The sequence below is a fragment of the Drosophila serrata genome, unplaced genomic scaffold, assembly GCF_035046125.1.
Source record: "Drosophila serrata isolate PLE 108 unplaced genomic scaffold, ASM3504612v1 contig_302, whole genome shotgun sequence".
NCBI lineage: Eukaryota > Metazoa > Arthropoda > Insecta > Diptera > Drosophilidae > Drosophila > Drosophila serrata.
In genome coordinates, this window is record NW_028257200.1 from 1,065,056 (window position 1) to 1,081,897 (window position 16,842).

General features: G+C 38.4%; 4 protein-coding genes across 15 annotated transcripts in view; 3 read left to right on the forward strand and 1 right to left on the reverse strand.

Moving 5' to 3' along the window:
- Nucleotides 1-2: 2 nt before the first annotated feature.
- On the reverse strand, nt 3-2,345 carry LOC110182725 (uncharacterized). The gene is made up of 3 exons (XM_020950826.2): nt 1,784-2,345; nt 409-1,729; nt 3-344 (listed from the first exon to the last, which is right to left on the reverse strand). Exons 1-3 carry the CDS (start codon nt 2,193-2,195, stop codon nt 227-229), a joined length of 1,851 nt encoding a protein of 616 aa, XP_020806485.2. The 5' UTR covers nt 2,196-2,345; the 3' UTR covers nt 3-226.
- A 148-nt stretch (nt 2,346-2,493) lies between these two features.
- Nucleotides 2,494-3,179, forward strand: LOC110182745 (kunitz-type serine protease inhibitor carinatin-1-like). The gene is made up of 2 exons (XM_020950846.2): nt 2,494-2,863; nt 2,925-3,179. The coding sequence occupies exons 1-2, from the start codon at nt 2,782-2,784 to the stop codon at nt 3,122-3,124; spliced, it is 282 nt and encodes a 93-aa protein (XP_020806505.1). The 5' UTR covers nt 2,494-2,781; the 3' UTR covers nt 3,125-3,179.
- Nucleotides 3,180-3,403: 224 nt separating this feature from the next.
- Nucleotides 3,404-4,604, forward strand: l(2)k14505 (ATP synthase mitochondrial F1 complex assembly factor 2 homolog l(2)k14505). The gene is made up of 4 exons (XM_020950830.2): nt 3,404-3,651; nt 3,720-4,027; nt 4,088-4,268; nt 4,333-4,604. The coding sequence occupies exons 1-4, from the start codon at nt 3,552-3,554 to the stop codon at nt 4,581-4,583; spliced, it is 840 nt and encodes a 279-aa protein (XP_020806489.1). The 5' UTR covers nt 3,404-3,551; the 3' UTR covers nt 4,584-4,604.
- A 665-nt stretch (nt 4,605-5,269) lies between these two features.
- Nucleotides 5,270-16,842, forward strand: part of LOC110182747 (uncharacterized) — a 41,315-nt gene continuing 29,742 nt past the window's right edge. For 4 of the 12 annotated variants that reach the window (XM_020950848.2, XM_020950853.2, XM_086837257.1 and 1 more), the window contains exons 1-2: nt 5,270-5,524; nt 6,284-6,364. The gene's annotated coding sequence lies outside the window, so the exon portion shown is untranslated. The remainder of the gene's footprint in view (nt 5,525-6,283; nt 6,365-16,842) is intronic. The other 8 variants (XM_086837254.1, XM_086837258.1, XM_086837260.1 and 5 more) reach the window with 4 other exon arrangements.

Here is a 16,842-nt window from a genome sequence, read left to right on the forward strand (position 1 = left end):
AGTTCCCTTTTGTTTCGAATTGAATTCGAATTTTATTATATTTAAATAATTGTCATATGATTTTGAAAGAATGTATTAATGGTTAGCCGTTGCTCCTTCGGTATATATTTGTAGGTTGCATATCAAAATATTCCAAAATTATATTTTTTTCAATTCGGTACTAATGACTTCTTGAATTTTTTTGTTCAGATTGGTAAAATCACAATCCTTGCGTCAGTGCTTTTCCTTAAATACTGCCACAAGGTGGTGGTATGCAAATACTGTCACAAGGTGGTGGTATGCAAATACTGCCACAAGGTGGTGGTATGCAAATACTGCCACAGGTTGTGGGTTGTGGCATGCAACTGTAGGAAAAGTAAACGTTAAATAAATGTTTATACTGGGAAGACAGGCAACACAGCAACTTACTCCATTGTTTCGCAACATGGCGTATTTGAGCCCTCCAATGAGCAAGATCCAAGGAGGCTGGAGTTTCCAGCGCAGGGGGGACCTCCCTGCATGCCAGAATTGCAGGTATTAGGATCCTCCGCATAGTGATCGCAAAATGGACGGCTACAGGTATCCATGGTGGCGGATGGAGGTATATAACGGTTGCCATCAACCGGAAATGGCAAGCAGTGTGGTAAATTCGATAAGGGACCATATCCGCCACAGGAGGAGCAACCGCCGCAGGGCCCGCATCCGCCGCCCAGTGGCAAGTCCTGCCAACAGCAGCCGCCATAATGTTGATACAAATGGTTGCACACAGTCATGACTGGCTTGTAGTCCCTCCGGTAGACGGTGCAATCCTGGAGTGCATCGTTCAAGAAGCAACCGTTCATGCAGTATGTGTTCATGCAACAATTGTCCATGCAACTGTTGTTCACGCAACTATTGTTCGTGCAGCCATTGTTATTGTTATCACATTGATTGGTGTTGCATCCATTGCCGCAGCCGTTCCAGCAGATCATCGGTGGACAAGTCAGTTGTGGCTGGCAGCACGAAGGTCCCGAATCACAGCAATCATTTTCGGGTTCATCACAAGTCATGTGACAGTCTGGTTCTGGCATAATGAATCCCCGATCGGATGAACACGATGGCTTCAGGTCACTGCAACCGGAAGTCCCTGAGCATGTGCTTCGGAGTGACCCATGAGAAGAGCTCTTGGAACAGGTATCACCTGCAATACGAACCTTGAGATGTTTTCGTTTTAAACTGCCGCAGCTTGGCTTCGGTGAGCAAGTCCTGCAGTCCATTTGATGTGATGCGCCATTGAAAGGACATGGGCGAGTATCGTTGAGTAATCCAGTTAGTGGTGTCTTTTTCGCGGTGCAAAAAGAAGTTAGACGCAAACCGTTGGCAGCAGCCTGTCCAAAACCATCACTTGATAATCCTGCCCAATTATCGCTGACCAGTTGATTATCTCCCTGGCTGCAAACGGATTTACTGGAGCATACGCTTTTAATCTCCTCCTGAGATGTGTATCTGTAGTAGTTATCGTTGAAGATGTTGTACCTCGTCGGACAGTCTCGGGAATCGGGGCCAACGGATGTCTGCTGATAGTCAAATCTTTGATCGGAAGGATACGGCTGTTGACACTGGTCCGGAAGTCCGGGATAGTTGAATCCAGTTGAGTAGCCGGAAAAGTTTTGGTCGCCATAGTATGGACTCTGGGAGTAGAACGATTCATTGTACATTTGTGGCTCGGCGAAGGTAACATTGTTTGTTTGTATGGCATAGCTGGGAGAGCCTAAAAGAGACGCTAATGAAGTTATGTCCTGACATGTTTTTATTCTAAGCTTACCTCCATTTAAGGTGCTATCAAACGATGAACAATTTCCACTCCTCCTGTTAATTTGTCCAGATGCAATCCGGACAGGATTGGTGAGCACATTATGGTGTCGACGTCCGCCTACAATGGGAATGCAGGAAAATTGAACTCTTGGCCCACAGATTTGATAGGTCTGCAGGGGAGTCGCACAGAGGAGCGGTGCTAGATTCCGAGCCACTGGCCTAATACAATTTGGACTTTTGGTTTTCTCGGTGCTTGGGTTTTTCAATATTGATGGGGGCGCAGGTTTTTCATTTTTTGCTGCTGCTGTTGGAGGTACATAGGTTTTGTACATTTCATCCAAGCTGTGGATTGTTTTCATGGTGTGCATGTTTGCCTCATTTTCCTCGAAGCTTTTTGATTCCCGGATGTTGGAACGATCCATAGCTCTGTTTCTGTGTCTCTTTAACTGCACATTTATGAAAACAAAACAAAATTGGGACAGGACCGACAACAAAATATGAATTTTTGACAATTATTTCAAAATAATATGAAAAAATGTTTGCTCACTAGAACATACAAGTGTTTAGATTATATTTTTTCTAGAGAGCTTTCCTCCAGGAAAGTCAGTGCTTAGCTATGATAAAATTTCTGCAGCCGATTTGATCTAGATATTACTTATCTTAACTTGTCTTTTGTATACTTACAAACATTTGTTTGTCCATCGAAGTTTATAAAAAAATACGCACGTGAACAGGTGTATTCAAAGTTTCTGGCCACAATTAATAAATAAAGAAACCATATGTTTGGGACACCTGGCTTTAGACTATAAAAAACACAGAGTAAGGCTCAGGTGCAAGGAGGAAAAGAAAAAAGGAAAAGTCTGGAAAAGACATTGTTTCAGATATATTCGCGATCGTGCTATTGTTTAAATCTTATTAGTATTGTCTTTGTACATAGTTCTATAAAAGCAAAGTCTTGGATTTCAAAAATCAGTTGAGTTCGATTATCCGAAAGAGTGTTAATTTAAAATGAAATTTCTCTTGATTTTGTCCTGTCTCGTCCTGTACGTTGCCCTTACATGTGGGCAGGACCATTGTAGAGGCCGTCCTGGTAATTGCACTCTTAACTTTATCCCAAATTCATTTTCATAACGAAATTGAATTATTCACAGGTCACCAGGACTGCGATGGTGGACGGAACGAAGGAGTTCACCATGCCCATGGTTGCGATCCTGAACCCAATCCTGTGATGTGGTACTATAACCGAGCCACTAGGGAATGCCTAAGGATGTCCTATCGAGGCTGTCATGGCAACAGCAATCGCTATTGCTCCAAGGATCACTGCGAACGCAGTTGTCGTCGTCGGAACTAAGCCCAATTTTATACTTCTTCAATGGCATAAAGCATTTCTTTTCTTAATAAACTAATATATAATTGCAAAAAATCAAACAAACCTAAAAAAAGAAGATGTAAAAAATGATTTTAAAATTTTTCCACTAAAAAAAAGTGTTTATTCCTTTCCTTTTTTTCCAGCAATTCCTACTTTATAAGGCTTTAACAATTTGAAGTTTTCAAATCTAACGGTATTTTTGTATGACCCCAAGCCCACAGGAAAAATATATTTTTAGTATTTTTTGAACATACCAAGAGCCTACGACGTTTTGCAGTACTTATGCAATTTTGCATTTAACAACACTGTTTTGAACATTGATAGTATCGATAATTAAACAGATGTTTTGAGCCCAACCAACTTACGAAATTCCATAAAAAGCTACCCAAAAAGAGATTTTCCTTGCAAAATGAATGGAAAACTAATGCAGAGTGCCATCCGCGCCTTGCGGCTGGGCAGCTGCAGCCAGTTGCAAGCGTCCGCTGCCCGGATCACAGTGCGCGCCTACGGTAAGAGCAGAATCCGGCCTCCACACCTGGACACATATTTCATAACAAGCCGGCGCTCTGTTCTTCAGCCACGCCGCCGAAGAGATTCTACAAGAAGACGTCTGTGCTAAGCAGCGACGCGGGTTACGAGGTGGTGCTAGATCACCGGAAGCTAAAGACGCCCAAAGGCACACCATTCGTAGTGCGGAGCGAACCGCTGGCCATCGCCGTGGCCACAGAGTTTGACGCACAGAAAGAGCACATCGAGCGTTCCCGGATGCACCTCTCCGCGCTCTGCTTTACGGCTATCGACAACCCCAACAATCTCACCAAGCTGGACATGGTCAACTACCTGCTGAACTTTATCCCGACCGACACGGTTCTGTTCCAGTATGATGTAAGTGGAAGCATTTCAATCACACACTGTCAATTGTCCACTAATCCTTATCCGTTGCAGGACGAGAAAGACCTACAGGACCTGCAGCTGAACGAGTGGGACCCGGTGATTGCGTGGTTTAATCAGCGCTACGAGACGAACCTGCAGAAGACCCTTAACATCACTCCGCCGCAGGTCAGCGAGCAGGACAAGATGAAAATTGCCAAGCATTTACACTCCTACAGCCTGGATACGCTGCATGGTAACATTTATTCTGTTTAGGGTTTCTCTACGCATATTTTCAAGCATATCCTCGTTTCTTTTAGGCTTCATCTTCGCGGTGGACACCCTTAAATCAATTATTTTGGCCTGTGCCGTCATCGAGCGGATGTTGCCGGTAGAAAAGGCGGTGGCCTTGGCGCGGCTGGAGGAGGAGTACCAGCTCAAGTTCTGGGGACGTGTGGAATGGGCCCACGATCTCAGTCAGCAGGAGCTGCAAGCCCGTCTGGCGGCAGCCGTACTGTACGTACACCTCAATTGTTCGGAGTACTTTGTTAAGCAAAAATCGGTTCTGTAAATAAATGATTATAAACTAAAATTAACAATTTCTTGATTCTATTGATAACTTGGTTAACCATTTATTGCGGAATTCAAACAAAAGATTGCACAAATAATGTATTTAAATTGACATTGTTTTTTATATTTATCTAGAATAATATTAGTTGTACCTTTAAGGCCTACAACAATTTATGCAGCCCATAACAATTATGGCAATTGGCTTAAAGCCATGGCTTTTAGAAAAAAATTCGATAACTTTCTATTTTATTAATTAAATCAATAGGTCGGCATTTGTTAAAATATAAATAAGGGTTAATTAAACTCTTAATCAGTTAATGGTAGTTAACTTAAGTGATTAAGAAATTACGCGCCATTCCTCTTCTCGGGAAGTAAAAATATCGATGTATCGCCATATCGATACGATAGTAAGGTCTTGTAATGTGTTATCGATTGATTTAAGTATCACATTTTTTAAACCCTGTCTCAAATAGCTTACATTTCGCCCTTATTTACACGCTCACGAGAAAATTGTTAATTTACGCTTACTTCGAGCACATGGGAGCAGATCTGTTAATGAACTTTACTTTCTTACATTAGAATTCTAACCGAAAGGCGAGAATTCTACCTCATGTATGTAAAATGAGTATCTACGCGTGTAAAAATAACACAAACATGTCAAAACATCGATAGTGCAAAAAGGAAATCGATAGTGAAATCGAATCTTCCCCAGCTCTATCTAAGAGGTGCAAATCATCGATTACAAGTTTTGCGCACCTCTATCATATTTCGCTCAAAATTTCGTTCGGTCGTGGGTGGCGCATTAAACAATTCCAATTAAACAAATGCAAAGTTACTGTACAATCGCCAGTTGAGCCGAGCAAATAACTAAGTGGCGAGTGGAGCTCGCACTAAATCCAGCAAATCAATCAAAGTCGTGGCCGTTGTTGTTATTGCGTTTTGGTAAGCAGCGTCGTTTACGTGCGTGTTTTGAGTGCTACAGTGCGTTGGTGTGAGTGCTTTTCACCAGAAAAATGTTAATTAAAGTGCTGCCAAATCAAACAGAGAAGAATTTATACAATCGCATTCGTGTTCAAACCGAAATTTTGCAAAATGCGACGAAATCGCAGAGCTGAAGAAGAAAAAGAGGAAGAAAAAAAGAACAAAACTGTGTTTGTTGTGCGGGGGGTGCTCATCTCTTCTTCCTCTCGCTCTTACGTTCTCTTGCACCCCTGCCTTCTCTCCCTCTCTCTCTCTAACTCGCTTCGCAAAGTGGAAGTGGAAAAACCAGCGGCAGTAACAACAACAACAATAGCTGTAGCAGCAGCAGCAGCGTGTGTCTGAAATCGTACACTCTCAGCTCATAACTCTTTGCAGCTAAATTGTATTTCAATAATTGTTAAAACAGCAGTTAAAACAACAACAAGAATACGTATTTTTGCAAAAACAATTAAAGCAAACGACGTACGACGCCCTTTCGAGGCAGTTATTGTGTTTCGTTGTCGCTGTTGTTACATTGGCGCTGCCACCTTGTTCGATTTTATGCTGCTGTTGTTGTTGTTGCCCTTTTTTTTATCGCATTAACAATTTGAAAATTGCCTTCGCTGCACCGCTGCTGCTGAGCTATTTGTTGTTGTCGCCACCGCTGTCTTTTGTTTGTGCAAAAGTGTGTTTAATATTTGATTTTCGCTTGTCTGTGTCTCGCCTCCATCGAATAATCAGCTGCTTGCAACGCCCCCGAAATTGGAAATTCTCTATGCACAACTCAGTGGGTGCGCGCGGGTGTTTCTCCTAATTTAATAGGTAAGTCAAAGCAAGAGAACTTTGTTAATTAAAGTTTTGTTATTGGAAAATATAAAAGAGTTTCTTTTAGAGTCAAATTTTAGCTTGAATTGGTCTTCAACAATATAAGACATATGGCAAAATGTTCCTACACTTCTTATAATTTACCGAATTTAATAAAATGTATATTTTTCTTACTGAACATTTTAATTAAATCACATGCAATTCCTGAAAATTTATTGAACAGAATAAATGCACATACAATGTACATTTTAATCTTGTGCTTTCTCATACGTTTTAAACGGAAAATCATTTACATATAGATTTTATCTATCGATTCCCCTTGCTTTTCATTCGCAATTCGTTTCTAAATTTATAGAAACTGCCATTTCCTGCAGCATTTTTAAAAACGTGGCAGGCATTGGCAATTTCTGCCTAATTTGTCATGCATACCAAAGCCTAAAAAACAAATCCCCGTCACATATGCGATGAGACCTTCTCAATCCACGCGCTTAACTTTGTAAAATATGTTATGTTCATTGGAGGAAATAGCGCTATAAATAGCATCGAGAACATCGAGGAGGCAGACAGCTCCGAAAGGCTTTTTGGCTCGGGCTTCGACTCGAGGACGCCTTGCCCTGGGGCCTTGTCTGGGGCATCTGAGCTTGAAATGAGCAATTCAATTTGCCCGGCGGTATGCTATGGCATTTCCTCCATTCCGTAACCAAAAACTGGGTGGCGAGTGCGAAAAATGTTGCGATAATCAAATCAAATCAGCGCACCAATGAGGTTAAACAGGGGAGGACAACCCTGAATTGGTCGTTCAGGAATATGACTTCGTCTGCGGCTCTCTAATGAGGATGCATTCAATTAAATTCAAATTTTTCACTTGCATGTGGGCGCACAACACATCATAACACGCTTAGCAGAACCAGAGTTTTACAGTTTGGTTTTTCTATATGGTACAAGTGGAAATTCTATATGTTTTAGTAGAGCAACTGCTGGCTTGTTATCGTAATCCTTTAACCAGTTGATTTAGTGGGCCCCCTATAAGGGTAAACGTGAGTTTACATAATGGGCTTTTAAATAATAAACATATTAACTAAAATGATAGCCCTAGAATGTCGAGACATGAATCTAAAACTCTCTTAAATTAACTAACTAACTTAAATTAACGTTCTTTACTAGATCCCTCTGGAAGTTTAGCCTTGCTATCAGCTTGCAGTTCAATCAAACCCTGGACGGCATTTATCATTTGCCGGAAAAGATCAATTTGTAGACCAGGACCGACGCCGGGTTGGTTTGTTGCAATTAAATTGCTTAATTACTTTGCTCTCAAATGCTCGAATGACAATCGACTAGGACAGCAAACAGATACAGATATTTAGTTGTACAAATCGTTGCAGTATTAATTCCCTAGAAAGGGGTTCAAAGCTCTTGGAGCAACCCAGTTCCCAGGGCCAGTTAGGGAGAAGAAATGGTACGGCCAGATGGAGATGAGGATGGTATGGAAAAGGGGGAGGAGGAGGAAGGTGCCCCAGAGCTTGTGGAACCAGTCGGACAACATTTGGCGATTTGAATGTCGCTAAGAAGATGGAAAGCAAAGCGAACAATTCTCCCTATGCCCGCAATGTATCTAAGTATCTTTGGATTCTACACGTATTTGTGTTTGTGTTTCCCCTCTGTCTCTTTGCAATTCAAGTTCATAGCTTATAGCTTTTTTTTCGTTAGTTTGCTGAAAGAAGCTCGCTGATGAAACATAAGATGGAGGAGAAAGAACAGCTGGAGTATCTCCTTGGCATATACATACATTTCTCAGTCTTCGACTTTCTTGAGAATTGCTTTCTTTTCACAGTTTTTCGTTGTATTCATATATGTACATAGTAAATGTGTACATATCGAACGAAATTATTGGCCTTTTTTCGGTCGAATTGTTTATATAAACCGAAAATAAAGTGGCGAATGTGTGGGCGTAGAATGCTATTGTTATTATAATTATTAAAGTGGGTTTCTGGCACTTGAATAGATATACTTTTTACTGCTGCGCGTATATATTTTAATAGAAAAAGTAACCAATTTTTAGATAAGCTTTTTAAATCCTCATGTGAGGTAATCCTTGTATCATCCTCTTTATGTTTTTAAGAGTATTTGAATTGGTTTCCCTTTACATTCCATCTTTCCTTATCAACCCACTTGACAGTCTCTTTGGTAGTCATTTGGCTATCATCAACCTGAAGCTCATTATGAACGCCTCAACATAACTTGCATCATCTTTGGCTGGCAGGTGGAAAAAGTGCTTCCGACTTCCGTGTGAATGCTACATTTTCTGCTTTTCCTTTCCGTTGCGTTTGTGTTGCGTTGCGTTGCCTCAAAGGCAAAACAAGTCACTTGGTATTTCCTTGACATCGCTTAGGAGGACGACAAACCACCCCAAACCATGGCAAACACCACAAACAACAGCTTATTGATTTTCTACAACAACTTTGTGATGTTTAAACAGCAAATTAGTTCAGTTTGTTTGCCTGTCGTGTGCCGACCACGCGTCAAATGAGTTTTTCCCCGCTCTAGAGCAAGGAAGGGGGGATTCCCCGTGACGATGAAGAGTGGGGAAAAACCACCACATTCATTCATTTACCTGTGGGCGACACTCCTCGTTTGCTTCCAGGAATCGCCTGAGCTCGTGCCCGTTCCCGATCTGTTGGACAGGTGTAACAACTTTCGGGGGTTGACATGCAAATTATAAAAAAAAGGAATTTTCAAAGAGTGGACCATAGGTGGAATGGTTTCATTTTTTGGTGGGGGGTTTTGGGTAAAATCAATTATTTTGTTTGTGGGTCAACATTTCTTCCTTGGTCCCCCTCTGTGAGTGTGTTACGTTACGTTATGGTTAAACTACCTGAAAGTTTTTTTTCACATTATACTGTACTGGGCGCCCCTCCTCACACCTTTCTCCCCCGTTTTAAGGGGGCGCTGAACTTTAAAAGAAAAGGCAACCGTTTACACTGCACTACACGACAGGCAAACATCTGGCGATTCAACGCTCACTGCACTCGAAGTCCCTACACTAATTTGCATTTTTGGCGAACCCCAAGCATTCCCGCCGCCTGCGCCTTGGTATTTTGAAATATCATGTGCTCCCCTCTCCCTCTCTCTCTCTCTCTCTCTCTCTTATTTTTGTTGATTCGTTGTATATTTTTAGCTTTTTGTATGTCTGATATAAAAAAAGTGTTTCAGAGAGCGGCAAAGTCAGTTTCTTCTTCATTTCATACCGCTTCCGTTGGGTGGCGTTACGCTTGAATTCTGAGCGATATCAGCGGAAGCGCGTGCTTGTCTTGGTTCCGGTTTGAAATAGAAAAGATACTATATTATTCATAAGAGTTGTAAAATTAAAGAAAGGGAGAAGAACCGAATATTATATCAGTATTACTCTGGTTATGAATATTTATAAGTTGATCTTAACTTTGTGTTACTTTTCAATCTTAATGTGCTTGTAAGACTTGAGAACAAGAAGTTATTTCAGGTAATTTAGCCTTTCCTATTTGGGGTTTTAATATCTTTATCTTTGTTACTTGAACACTCAATTTCCCCCTCTAATGTCTCTCTTTATTTCTTTCCTTTAACCCAAAATTAAATTAGAGATCTAAACTCAATTCAAATTACTTTCATTTCATTAGATTTCTATTCTATACAAGCCCCAGCTCTGGACTGAATTTGTCAGCTTCAAAGTTAGTTTGCTATTTATTCGTTTCTCTTGTTCGAATGATCAGTCTTTTTCCGCTCTAACCTCTCGTTAGCTTATTTAAATTTTATTTGAAATTCGAATTCCAATTCATTGTTTGTTGCTTTTCAGTGCTTTTGCACTCGCAAACTGAAAACTGGAAACAAGTTTTTGGGTCTTTTATTTTGGTTTTGCTCTAATTGCTTTAAAGTTTTTTTTGGAAATCATTTCGCATTAACATAAAATATGTGTAGGGTTGTCTGAGTAAATTTTTGCCTGTGTCTGGTGTTTCTTTCTGCTCTTTGTTGTCTCTCCTCTGAATATTCAAAATTCGATTGTGCATTTTTATTAGCCAAGGTCGTTTCGGTTTGTTAAATGCTCACTGGGGATTAATTTGTATTTTTGGAATCTTATCAGCCAAGAGAAAAAGAGATTAGGCTGTGTGTATAATCAAACGATTTTCGTATTACCTTATCATTACCGGGTACACTGTCTTTCCTGTTATCTCGTTTCGTCTTTATCAAAAGGAAACCGTCACACATTCTCTCCAATATCACCAAAGCTGCTGCTGGGTTCGGTTTGTTATTATTATTATTTTTTATTTCCATTGTTTGATTTCAAGCTGCTTGCTTTTGTTTTTTTAATAGCTTTTTTTTTCTTTTGTTCGAACCTCTCTTATCTTACCTGGGTACAAATGCCCATAAAGTTAGGTTCTAGGAATGAACAAATTGTGTATATGACTAAATGTTTTAAGTGCAAAAAGATATCGATAAGATCGTTATAGAGTCTTAGATAAGGCTTGTAAATTGTGTGTATACTTTATCGGTGTACTTAAAAAATTTATTGGTTTAGGAGATAGTTGAAGGGGAATTTGCTTTTTTGTTTTCAAGAAAGAGTAATTAGCTTCCAAGAACTAATCTATTTTCATTATTTCTTCGATTTGTATTAATAACCTTTACTTAGCAACATTCCCAAGACGTCTCTAGGTGGCGATGCCGTTAATGGAACACCTAAATATTCAAATGAACTTTTGGTAGTCACAATGCCTTAACTTTTCCCACTCGGCGGCTCTTGTAAGTAAGCATTTTCTTCGTGTGAAGTTTACACTTACGACATTTTTGCCGTTTTAACTGTGAGAAAATCTGAGATGCTTTCTTCTCTTACCTCTTTCTTTACCTGGCTGAAAACAAGTTCCATTAGCTTCTCATTCTGTCTAGAGTTGGGGTTTTTGGGGAAGCTTTTTTCCTATTCGTCGTCCGTCTCTTTTGGAGGTTATTTTATTTTCAATTGCCCAATATTAATTTCTTCAAGCGTGAACTACAAAGGCCACAACAAAAACATAAAAATATATACACCCATATAGTGTATTATGATTATGTTAATTTTAGTTTGCGCAAATATTTCCTGTTTTTGTGTGGGACATATATTAAACTTGAACTTAATAAATGGTGTGTAAATTTTACAAAATGAGGAGGGAATGGTAGAGCGAAGGTTCTTAATTAAAATTAGTAGCCGAAAAACTCACTTGACTACTTTTAAAAAGGTTGATTTTATTGGCACCTCAACAAACCGGTCAATAAAGCAGTCATAATATGGGGTTTTTTTGTTTATTTTCATTATATTCTTAAAGAAAATTTAATATCTTACTAAGTTAATATGTTTAATTACATATTTATAATTTGTTTTTTTGATAGTTGAGTTATAGCTGCTTTTACCTATTATTTGTCTTACATTTTCAACTGGGACAAGGTCGATTTGTGTCTTGAAAAAATGTCCAAAACAACTGTTGCCGTTTTCCAAATGAAGAGAAGTGAGGAGTGAAAAAGGAGGTTTAATGCTTCTAGATGTTTTTCAGCTGTCATTTGATATTATTGCAAGCTTCTGCCTTTTAAGTGCATTTCACAAACACACACAGAGAGTGGGGGGTTTGGTTACAGGTACACACACAGGTGTGTGTACCGGCTGGCGGTTTTTGCGGATCGAGGCGTGGCAGTGGCAAGTGCAGCAAAAGTTTCCACAAAGATGGGGCGTCGGAACTTGTCGAGTGTCTGTCTCTTTAGTGTGTGTGTGTGCATCAGAATGTGTGTCTGGCAACTCAAGGACGTTGCCAGTTGTCTTTCAACCGTTCCGCCCTCTAAAAAAAATAATAAAAAAATAAACCCTATCTTCAATGTTATTTTCTGTCCGTTGCCTGCTCGGTGATTCCCCCAGTTTGTCGTCGCTGCTGGCTTTTAATTAAGTTCGAAAAAAGTTACTGAGTGCAGTTGAGGTTCTTTTTTTCTCAGCTCTGATTTCAGTGGATTGAAGTGGAAGATGATACGGTTTGAAGTGATTTAATTGGAATCTAACAAAGAGGGAATTTTGCAAAGGCGAAAAAAGGGTGTCAAAGAAAAATATTCATAAAAAATATTAAGTTAAACAATTTACACTTCACTTCTCTTCTTTCGAGCCATTATATTCCTATTTCTATTCACTGACTTCTGTAAATTTAAATTTTAACTTATGTTGGTTTTGAATTTAAATTGTTTGTCTAATTCCTTCTTTCACAAGAACCCACGCAGTGGACAGAACCCTATCCTAAGGTCGTCTCTAGCTCAACTTGAATAATTATTAAAAACATTACAAAATAAACGAATGAAAGAACACAAAACATAAAAATAATAGTAAATAAAAAACCAGTTGTGGCTCTCCTCTCAGCATGCTGTGATGTCTTTGGCCTGTGTCCGGCCTTCCTCATCTCTTTCCTTTGCCGCTTGGCGTTAGCTATGTACACTCGAAAAAAAACTAGGCTAACAAGCCAAACTCATACTACGATATGGGATATAAAAAACACTATTGGTTTTTAATAACAATTTTTATTTCTTAAACATATAACATGGCATATTGAGGCTCTGAAATCAAGTAATTCCTCAGCCAAAAGTATTGTTTTTCCTTTCAATATTTTGTATATATTTATATAAATGTTTCTTTTTGTGTAGCCTGAATTCTTGTCCCGCCTGTGGCCTGTGGCTACTGTAATTCAATCATTTTTCACGGAGACTAGCACTCATAGCCTCTCCAACTAAGTTCGCAACCAGTTTTGGAGCCGGACACAAGTGGCGGAATAGGCGGAAAATCTACTTACTTGACTGCAATTTCAACGCATTTGGACTTTGATTATAAATAATATGGGAGAGCTGTTGTGTTGTGGAATGGGAAATGAAACTTTGCGGTTGCTTGGTCAACGAATTGTTATTAATTTAACTCTACAAGCAGATATTGGAAGGGTTAAAGGCCCGCTAAAAATGACTTCATTTCATGGTCTTAACGAACCTAACAAATAAAAAAATGCAAGTCGCGTTTTGTGTAAATTTACCAATTCGAAACGCGTAGATAAATCACTTTTAAAAATAGACCAACCACTAAATGTTTCTGTTCGAGTCTGTTTCTTTAAATTAAATTCGCTTTTTTGGGGGTTTCAAAAATAGATGGGGAGGAGGAAGACAAAGTCAAAAGCTAAAAGTTGGGCAAGATACAAATTTTTTGCAAATTTCCTTTGTGGGTGCGTGTTTCAGACTCTCCTTTTCTCAGTCACGAACTCGAACTAATGAGCTCCAATTGAATGGTATATTTAGGTGGTATTTGGGACAGATCAATAAAGCAGAGTTCCCCTTAAATTTAAACAAGTTTCCTTTGGGTTAACGCCCAAGAAATGGGTCAAAAATGTTACAAATTACATTATATATCTTAAAAAAGCTTCTTAAATCTGTGTTGTAATATATGATTTAATTCCAACAATACAACAAACTTGGAAGAGTAGGATTTTCCCATAAAGAGTCCCAAAAAAAAACTGTGTTTAAACTAAAAAACAAAGCTGTTTTTTGTGTTTCGGATCAGAGTCATGGCCAAGGTTTCCAACATTTGTATGCACAACTCGAACCGAATTCAACGACATTCTTAAATCATTGCTTTTGGGTGTTTTTTTATTGTTTATTTTTTTATTTTTTCGGTTGTCCCCTGGACAAAAGTTTAAAATGCAGAGCAAACCGAATCGAAGGGGAAAATCCCCATCAAGTCTGGGTATTTTCACAAATGCAACTTGTCTGATTTGTTTGGATGAGGTGTGTGCACCCTTCATACTGGTTCACCTTCCACAATGCCAGCCACTGTGCTCCGGATGCTGATGCACTTTCTGGTCCACTGCAGGTTGCAATCCTCTATTTTGTATTTTATTTTTTATTTTTTTAACGCTCTCTGTCAATTTCAATGGTCGTGGTCGTGGGAACGTTGCAGTTTCCATTTCAAGCCCCAAAAAACTAAAACCCAAACAAAAGTTTTCTAAATTAAATCGCTTCCGCATTTTGGGCTTGTCCACTTGTTGTTCCTCCGAGTGGAGGAGATGGAGGAGGCTGATGATTGGCGATGTGGGGCAAATGGAAAGCCGGAAAGCTTTTTGCTGATGAGTTTGCTCGTGTGTAAAAAAAAACCAAGTCAAACAAACTGAAAAAACACCCAGCTAGTGACGAGAATTATTCGTAATAGAAAAACCGAGAAGCGCAAACTTTTACTTGGGTTTTGCATTTTGTTTTTCCAGTCTTATTATTTGCAACTAAAAACCGAGAATAGTATATTTATTCAGCTGTAGATAGGGCTTTCCCGGCTAAAGTTTTCATTTAGTAATTATTTAGACAGGCTTTGGGTGAGTATTATAAAGTACTAGACATTATGAATTATGAATTTATGCAATTTTAATATAATTTTCCCTTGTTTTATCATCTTGAATTCGAAGAAGAAAAACATTAATCACAATAAATGACCATGTTACCCCTTCTGTTGTAAATAATGATACTCATTCTCTGATAAAACAAACTAATACTATAATACAGTGGCACTTACAGCAACAAAACTAACAACTAAGTGACAAACAAGTTAGCTCCAAAGTTTTAGTGCAAATATAAACAAAAGTCGGCACCAAATCCAAAGCCACTTTGCCGCAAATGACAAAAATGTCAACAAAGTTACAGAAATTAATGCCGAAACGGAAGCCATAAATAGAATTACTTAACAGAAGGGAAAGAAGTTACAGGAATGTGCCATCGATTAGAGTTTTATATACTAAGGCGTTTTATTAGGTTTTGGCACACAGAAAGAAACATTTCTGCCGGATATTCCATCATAATATTTATAACCAAGTTTCTCAGGTAGATTCAGATAGAATTTATACGCAAATTCCTAGTTTAATGAGTTAGTTCTTTAATATGTTTACACAAAAGAAAGTAAAGTTTGCCTATAGTTTATTGACTCAATTTCCCTATTTTTATGAAGATATAAATCAGTTTCAGTCTTGGTTTTTCCAATTGGCTCATCAATTCCAAAAATATCAACAGTATACATTTGTATATCTATCTATACCCCTTCTCTTGAGAATCCATGAATAGTCTTACATTATTTTAGTAGAGATGCAATTTCATTATATTTATCTGAGTCGCTGCTTCCGGAGGAAAATGTTTTTTCGAAATTCCTACACATCTCAAATTGGATTTTTATTAACAAGTAGCTAAATCCGTCTTCGCCAGCTCACATTTTGTAAGTAAGAATGAAGAGGGAGGGGTTTCTCTATCCATAAATTTACTTTCGAACTTTGTCAGCTTCGATGGAATGGAATGGAATGGTGGGGATGCAGTGGGATGGTTGTGTTTGAGTGCCCAGAAAATTATTATGTCACTTTTCTATATTTAAACGCAAAGCTGCTATCAATGTGTGTTTAAGGAACTGACATTATTCGCCGTCGTAATCTCTCTTTCTTTCTTCTTTCTGTGTGGGTTTCAATTTTCATTGGCGAAATCTCGAACGACAGAACAAGTTTATTTTGTATCTTTTAAAGTGAAAATCTGTAGAAAGTTCGGAGCAACACAAATGGTAAAGAAAAGCAAAAAAAGAGTTGAAACAATTGTCATCCAAGTTAGTGGCAAAAATGGCAATTAATTTGATGTAAGACAACTACATGCTATAAAGCAGATTGCTACACTTTCATTTTCTTAAAAAGATACAAGTTAAACGAATTGTAGATAGCTCGAAAATGTGTTTTAGCCAACAAGTTGTCTCTTCTTTTTCTCCAGATACAACCTTTGGTTTCGCTTCAGGGATTTACAATTTGATTTGCACTAATAATCAACATTGGTCCCCTTTTTTTGTAGTCGCTGTCGTTTCAATTGTTCGCAATCATATTAATTTCTTGTACGATCAGAGACATTTTGAAATTCTTTATTGTATTTTCGTATTGGTTTATTTTTGCCTCATCTTCTTTGACTGGATTTTTTCTGTGTCACCTTTTTCATCAGCCCTTTTGTTAAAATTGATTGGGTCTCATAAATTGCAATTGCAAATATTTGCTGACCCAACTTTTGTTAGTATATTTATTATTTTGCAATTGTAGCATAAGTTTATTTCGTAAAACATACATATATCTTTTACTTGAGCAAGTTAATGTGGCAAGAAATTGGGGTTTCGAGTTCAGAAAAAAAAACAAAAGAAACAAGTTTCATTTCCAATAAATTGCAGTAATTGTATAGCTTTATGGGAACATATTTAGCAAATGAACAAATAAATGGCAAAAATTATTGCTTTTTGCTAAAGCTGCTCAATAATATATAAATATATATATATAGTTTCGTGAAATTCCAAAAATCAAAAGAAATACCTTTCTCTTTGTACAAACGCAAAAGGAGGTCATAAAATGTTGCCGGAATCAACATTTACATTTTAGCATTTATGTGTTACATGTACTCGAATAATTATTTGC

What these genes read in the sequence shown, in the direction of transcription:
- LOC110182725 (XM_020950826.2), bottom strand. Translation starts at nt 2,195, where the DNA reads ATGGATCGTTCCAACATCCGGGAATCAAAAAGCTTCGAGGAAAATGAG. An exon ending in TGATAGCACCTTAAATGGAG is followed by an intron (nt 1,730 to 1,783) that starts GTAAGCTTAGAA and finishes CGTCTCTTTTAG; the next exon opens with GCTCTCCCAGCTATGCCATA. An exon ending in CCATGTTGCGAAACAATGGA is followed by an intron (nt 345 to 408) that starts GTAAGTTGCTGT and finishes CTTTTCCTACAG; the next exon opens with TTGCATGCCACAACCCACAA.
- LOC110182745 (XM_020950846.2), top strand. Translation starts at nt 2,782, where the DNA reads ATGAAATTTCTCTTGATTTTGTCCTGTCTCGTCCTGTACGTTGCCCTT. An exon ending in CCATTGTAGAGGCCGTCCTG is followed by an intron (nt 2,864 to 2,924) that starts GTAATTGCACTC and finishes AATTATTCACAG; the next exon opens with GTCACCAGGACTGCGATGGT.